Source organism: Capsicum annuum, chromosome 1 (assembly GCF_002878395.1).
Source record: "Capsicum annuum cultivar UCD-10X-F1 chromosome 1, UCD10Xv1.1, whole genome shotgun sequence".
NCBI lineage: Eukaryota > Viridiplantae > Streptophyta > Magnoliopsida > Solanales > Solanaceae > Capsicum > Capsicum annuum.
The window spans coordinates 253,769,406-253,777,290 of NC_061111.1; the positions used below are offsets into that span (position 1 = coordinate 253,769,406).

Below are 7,885 nucleotides of genomic sequence, written 5' to 3' on the forward strand. Positions count from 1 at the left end.
AATCGCAAAATTCAACAAAAAGGTTAAAAAAAGGTTTCAATTGTGATCCCCTCAACTCAATCATCCTAATAAAAATATTCTATTGCAGTACTGCTTAAATTTTCTATTCCAAGATAAATCCTAAAACTTAAAAATTGCAATCCACATGTTCTACTGTTGAGCCCGTGCTGACACGGGCCTTGCACTTCTAGTTTTGATATATTGCAAATACTCCCAAGGGTAAATGGTAAATCCTATGAATGAAGTTCAAGACAATTGTTGATTAGATATTTTCACATAACAGGTAAACCATATGTGACATAGTTTATAGTGATATAGTCATTCACCCAACAACTTAAAACTTCAAATAGTTATCACCAAAAAATGTGGTGCAGTGGATGAAGCTGCTCCTCCCTTAATCGAAGGTCTCGGATTCGAGCCCTGGATATGGAAAAATTCTTGGTAGGAAGCGCTACTCCCCGAATGGAGCCCTACCCAGCGCGAATCCAAATTAGTCGGACTCCAATGCGGGTATCGAATACCGAATGGAAACCTAAAAAAAAAAAACTTCAAATAGTTGTATGTGTGTATATATTGGCTTGGAAAAGTAAGCAGTGAATCTGACCAGCCATTTGTGTAAAAATCTCAATAAAGATGAAACTTCACAATCCAGAAAGGGGAATTACAATCAAGCGAATCAACCTATAATAATGAAATTTAACCAGCAATTTTTGCAGGTTCTAAAAGATTTCCTACTGGCAAAGCCTTTGTGACAGAGGTTGTTTTAAGCATCACTGCAGTTGACGATAAATGGTTTAGCAAAATTGATGAATTCCGATGTCCTCATCCCCAGTTTAAGATCAATCTCACCGCCTCCCAACCAGAAGAAATCCGGGTTGAGCTTTGTAATTGCTTCATCCAAAATCACCTGTAAAATTTGACATTATGAGTTGCAATCACCATACTAGTACCGCAATATGGTTAGGGGCATATGCGCTAACCGCACCCAAGGGAGTGACCTAGGGTCAATGAAGTAGTTGAGAACAATGAGGTCTCAAGTTCAATCCTAGTGGAGGCAAAAACCACTAGGTATCTACGCGTCCAAGCCCTGGTGGACCGAGTTACCTGATACCTATGCTACTGAGAGGTTGACGGGTACCTCATAGAAATACTTGAGGTGCACACAAATTAAACTGGTCGATAACTTTTTTAAGCTTAAGGAGTGAAAAAAAAGATGCTTGAATTTAATTTCGAATAGTTATGACTGGATCAATATTTCGAAAGAAACCAGCAAGAGAACATGAAATCATGACATTCGCTTTTCAATTCACAAGTTGGCTTCTTCTGATAAAATTCGTTTTCTTTATTTGCTGACCAAGTTTCACCACATTTCTTTGAACTATAGTTTCCCTAGGTACACTTTATATGTTAACCTATAAAAAGGATGCAGGACTAGGCAATCTTAAAACAAAATTTCCTAAAAAGCATAGAGAGTGAATACCGGTATATCTGTTTTCATGCCAACACACGTAACTCCATTGTGTTCATAACCAGTCAGTTTCACTGATGTCTCCTCGGGAGCAAGTCTCACTGCAAAAAGCAGCCAATAGCAAACATTATTCTACGTGGTGTACAACATAATGTGACACCAAATCTGGGCACAACTTATAAACTTGGAGCATATGAGCATATGTTTGTACATGTTTCAAACAAAAAATACGGTTAAGAGTACATCAACAACCAAAAATGTAGTAATAATAAGCAACAAAGTGCATAGATCAAGTGTCTCAACGTCAGGACTTCAGTTCTTTGCTGGATGTTTCGTCATCGAATAATTCCCAGTTTTCTTAGAATCGTGTATCCAGTGGTAGAATCATAGTTTGTTCAATGTGATTAGCATTTCGCAGAGAGAGCATTACTGGGGTGATAACACAGAACTACATAACAGTTTATCTAGCAGGTGAAAGCAAGCAAATCATATAAAGAATCATAGCTGGAATTTCTATTAACAGAACGTTTAGGCATACCATCCAAACCCTATAATCAATTTGTTCCTGTGTAGTGGTAAGGTCTGCGTACGCTCTACCCTCCCGAGACCTCGCTTGTGGGATTTCATATGTTGTTGTTTTTCTGTTGTTCTTGTAAAGATTGGTTCTTAATCAGAATCTGAAAGACCCCAAGTTTTTTTTGGGGGATTATTTCTACTTAACTATGTAATTAGCATAAATTATTTGTTGTTCTTGAACCTGGATTTGTTGCACTTGAGTCGATGGTATTTTAGAAACAACCTCTCTACCTCCACGAGGTGATGGTAATGTCTATGTACACGCTACCCTCCTTGGACCTCACGACTGGGATTTCATATATTGTTGTTTTTTCTGTTGTTCTTGTAAAGATTAGTTCTTTATCATAATCTGAAAGACCCCAAGTTTTGTTCTTTTGGATTATTTCTACTTAATTGTGTAATTAGCATAAATCTTTTGTTGTTCTTGTACCTGGATTTGTTGCACTTGATTCGAGGGTCTTTTGGAAACAACCTCTCTACCTCCTTGAGGTAGTGGTAAGGTCTGCGTACACTCTACCCTCCCCCGACTTCACTTGTGGGACTTTATATGTTGTTATTTTTTTGTTGTTGTTAGTGGTGTTACTTTATTTTGCAGATTGTACTAGTTTATATGCATTTATTTTGTGTCGGTCCTAAGCCGGGGGTCTATCGGAAACAACCTCTCTACTTCATACGAGGTAGTGGCATGGTCTACGTATACTCTACCCTGCCCAGACCCACTTTGTGGGAATACACTAGGTATGTTGTTGTTGTTAACATGCCAAGAAACAAGCAGTCAATAAGCTGCAATTTGTGAGAGATAATTATGTTGCAAGACGATACTTACTCCCATCACTTGGGCTCCCTAATATGCTAATGTCCCAGTAAAATCTCATATCAAGATATACATATATGACAGAACGATTCCTAACGTCATATGCGCAGAAGAAGCACATGAAGTGTGACACACACACTCTTAGCACTGTCCAACTCTCTTTTCTTTTTTGACCATTAAATACACGGAAGAAGACATTCGGACAAAAGGACCTTGTAACAGGAAATATCTCTCAGTACAACAACAACAACATACAAAGTATCTCTATCTTAAAAACTGCAAGGTTAAGTTGAACTGCAAAAGCTTCTAAAGTATGTGACTGGTTCAAGGAAGACAAAAAGAGTGCTTCTTTGTACTCAATAGGACGTAAATATAAACTTTAATCAACTAACTAATGCAATATAAGCACACACATTCATTGATGGTTATTGTTTGCAACATATAATTTGAATATGCGATATAAACATGCACATTCATTTATGGTTATTGATTGAGTTTATATATATATATATACCAAACGTCACAGTAGAGGGGAATGGATATAGAGGATCTCTATAGCCGACCCCAATTAATTTGGATTGAGGCATCATTGATGCATTGATAGATACATCAAAAGCTTACACAACTAATGGACCTTGCTGCAAAGTCTTCTCTTAATATAATCAACTAACACTTCTAATTCAATATTTTCGGACACTCTGAAGATTCTCTGACTCAATTAACTGCTAGATCTCATTGATGTGCTGTTTAGAGAAGGAACTTACTATTGAATTTCTTTTTAGCTATCTTGCCATCGTTGAGAGTGTACAGAAAGTTCTTCACAGTCTCAGCATTGAATCGAGCAGTATACTGTAATTACGCTCGGATAAGAAGAACGTTATGTTAATCGTAGATACTGTTTCTAGACACCAAAACAGAACTGAAGTTGCATAATCATTACCTGTACAACGACGACGTAGTACTTTGAATTGCTACGATCACTACAATCAGTAATATTGGATGGGGCTTGAGTATTTACCTGCAATTGAGCAGACAGATTTGACTAAGATAGGAAAGAGCCCCTTCTAAGAGACACCGAGATATATCAAAGTTAAGAAGCACCGAGAACAACAACATAGACAGTGTAATTCCACTAGTTGGGTACGGGGAGGGTAGAATGTACCCCCGCACATGCAAATCCGAATTCAACAAAAACAAAAAAAAGAGCATGCAATATCATAGCCATTTTCAACACCAGAATTTCATTTAACTGTATGCTAATGTGTATAATTAATGGAAGGCATAATACATAAATAGGCACCAAACTTGGCCTCAGCTAGCAAGTAATCACTCCAACCTTGAGAGTAAACATCTAACATCTCAACTTAGTCTCAATTGGCAACTAAACGATCAAACTCGTCCCCATTGCGTATCGTGGACACCCAACGTTGACGTGACACAAAATTTGGGGAGGAGTCTAAGATGATCTTTTGTAAGTTGGACTATTCACATGAGACAATGGAGATGAATTGAGGTGTCTAGACGTGCATACTCAAATTGGAGTATTTACTTGCCACCTAAGGCCAAAATAAGTTTGAGTGTATGTTTATGTATTAAATACGTGCTTAACTTATCGACCATACGAGCACTTACAATATCGTAAACCTTTTCTAAAATTTGAATACACAAGTATCTAATACGAGTAATTTTATGGGGAAAAAACATAAATTCCAACAGTTTGGGCTTAATTACATAAATTTCGATTTTGGGTCTGTCGAGATATATAATTAGCTCCCGATAAATCCAATAAAGATACATTTTTTTCGATTTTGGGTCTATCGATATACATAATACATCCAACAAAGATACATTTTTTCCTTAGTAAAGATACATTATTAGCTCCCGATTAATTTTTTTTTCGATTTTGGGTTTGTTGGGATACATAATTATCTCCTGATACATCCACTTTATAAAGATACATAATTAGCTCCCGATATATATTTTTCGATTTTGAGTCCGCCGAGATACATAATACATTCAAGGAACATATATTTTTTCCTTAGTAAAGATACATAATTAGCTTCTCATACAATTTTTTCCAATTTTGGGTCTGTCAGAGATACATAATTAGCTCCTGATACATTTGTAATTACTTTATAGGGTGAGAATTTGTGTAAATATGATAAGTTAAAGGTGTATGTTTATGTTATTTTTCCTAATTCAGCAGCTCAAATTGAAACAATTGAAATTCAAAAACCAGCTGATTGTATCATACATAGAAAAAGGAAAAATAGAGAGGTAGGGCAGGTACCAGAACAATGCTTTTACAGAGATGATGAATAGAAGCAGCACCGAGAACATCACGACGGGCTTCTAAACTCCAATCATAGTAATCTGAATCAACACGTTTGAACCTGAAATCTCTGACGCCATTCCCGAGGAGGATCGACGATAGCCGGTCCTCGGTGGCCGTGCCGGCGGTAGCAGCGGCGGCGGAGGCGGACAGAGAAGAATTCACAGTAGTGGTGGGAAGAAGAGAGAGCTCGAGGTTTGTTATTCGTTGGAGGATTTTTGTTTGGATTCTCTCCAGCTCCTCCAATGACTCCATTGAGCTACTCTAGCGATTGCAATAGAAAATGTTACTCACTTGAAGTTTAAAAAAAAAAAAAAATCATTATATAATTTATAATAAGTTTAAAATATTTTGTGTGATTTTAACTTATTTTATTAAGAACAAAGTGAATGTTTTAAAATTAAATTATTATTAAATATATAAATATATTTCATTTTGAGACCGACTAAAAGTATATCTTTTTAATTTTTTTGGTAATAAAATTATACCTTTGTTAAAGTTAAAAAATGTAGATAAGTCACTATAGCAGGTAAAAAGATTATATTAAAAGTACTCCTAATTACTTATAAATACTGAATTAGTTAATATATTTATTAAATTATTATTATTCATCATTATATTTCATTAAAATTGTGTTCAAGTTCGGAAAATAATCACTTATAAAAATATAATAAATTTTCCCTTACTTTATTCCCATTGCCATTTCCAAGTCAGTATCTCAGAGTCTCCTCCATGCTTTGCCTTTTCAATTTTCATAAAAATAATCACATCAACCCCTCCACCAAACATATTTTAATGCTAAGTTGACATATTTTTTTTCTTATAAAATACAAGTATAAAAGTAGACGAAAAAAAGTAAGTGATTTTTATTATCTGTTTAAGTTTTAATATATAGAGTTACTTAATACATGTTGATAGATAGGGTTATCTAATATCTGTTGTTTAAAGAATGCGACAAATTAGCACAAGCAAGGAAATGACACATATCTTGTAGAATTAATCGCGAGGCTCACAAACTAACTCGAATATATATGTCATATGTTTGAATTTAGAATTCATGTTACTTAAGATGATCTTTAACTTGACACCAAATTATAACCATGACCTTTAACTTTACCGGTGCTCAAGTAGGCCCTTTAACTATATAAAAGCTGAACAAAAAAATACTCTAATCCAACCTGACAAAATGCGCGTATACACTCAAAACCACACACGCAGAGTTAGAATTGAAGTGTTTTTTTGTTTAGCTTTTGTATAATTAAACGGTCTACTTGTGTACTGACAAAGTTAATAGTCATAATTATAATGTGTCTTTTTTATTAGGTGGCAGCATCTGAGTGGATTACTAATTCACGTAAGAGCGATTGAGTTTCACGCATGTAAGTTGTAGAATTGGAGTGTTTTTTTGTTCAACTTTTATATAGTTAAAGGACCTACTGATGCACTGGTAAAGTTAAAGGGCATGGTTATAATTTGGTGTCAAGTTAAAGATTTTATTATGCCTTTAATTTAATTGTAACAACAGACTCAGTGTATTCCCATAAAGTGAGGTCTTGGGGGGAGGGGTAAGATGTATACAGTCCATACCGCTACCTCCGAAGAAGTATAGAGACTGTTTTCGATAGACCCCCGACTCAAGATAAAGAATAGTAGACATGGAGATGGATGACATAGCAGAAATAGAAATAATAGATACAGAAATAACAGAGATAAGGCATAAGGAATAATAAAACATAAATCAGAGAAATACGCACTACGAGATATAAGGCAACACACAATAAGAAAATAGGAACTGAGAAATTATGAATGGGACATCCGCGTAGAAGTAACAAATACTCACAAACCATAGGCACCTATGCACACAGTCCTAATAGTACTAGCCCGCTAGCCTTCTACCCTTATCCGCGACCTCCACACCTTCCTATTTAGGGTCATGTCCTCAGTAAGCTGCTGCTACTCCATGTCATGTCTGATCACCTCCCTCCAGTATTTCTTCGGCGTACCTCTACTCCTCCTGAAGTCATCCAACGCTAGCCTCTCACACCTACGAACTGGGGCACCCGCATCCCTTCTCATCACATGCCCAAACCATCTCAACCTTCCTTTCCGCATCTTGTCCTCAACCGAAGCCACTCCAATATTCTCTCGGATAATCTCATTCCTAACCCTGTCCCCTCTAGTAAGCCTACACATCCAATGTAACATCCTCATTTCCGCCACCCTCAACTTTTGGATATGGGAGTGCTTGACTGGCTAACACTTCGCTCCATACAACATGAACGGACGGACTGCCACTCTATAGAGTCTGCCTTTAAGCTTAAGGGGCACCTTCTTATCACACAACACTTCCGAGGCGAGCCTCCACTTCATCTAACCTGCTCCAATACGATTAGTGACATCCTCATCAATCTCGCCATTTTCCTGGATCATAGACCCAAGATACTTAAAACTATCCCTCTTGCAAGCCTCCTAGGAGTCCAACCTCACCACCACATCGTCCTCCTGCTTCAATTCACTAAACTTGCATCCCAAATACTCCGTCTTGGACCTACTCAACCTGAACCCCTTAGATTCAAGGGTTTGTCTCCAAACCTTCAATTTGTCATTCATGCCCCTCCGCGTCTCATCAATCAGTACTACATCATCCGCAAATAGCATACACCAAGGCACCTTGCCTTGAATACTCCGCGTCAAC

At 36.9% G+C, this 7,885-nt stretch overlaps 1 protein-coding gene across 1 annotated transcript; it reads right to left on the bottom strand.

The window, feature by feature from the left end:
* Window positions 1-610: 610 nt before the first annotated feature.
* On the bottom strand, window positions 611-5,337 carry LOC107851195 (the record flags this gene model as incomplete). The annotated part of the gene is given in 5 exon segments (XM_016696136.2): window positions 611-907; window positions 1,481-1,569; window positions 3,623-3,707; window positions 3,799-3,876; window positions 5,149-5,337. Coding segments are annotated over 5 exon segments (585 nt in total), but the record flags the coding sequence as incomplete, so codon positions are not given.
* Window positions 5,338-7,885: the final 2,548 nt, after the last annotated feature.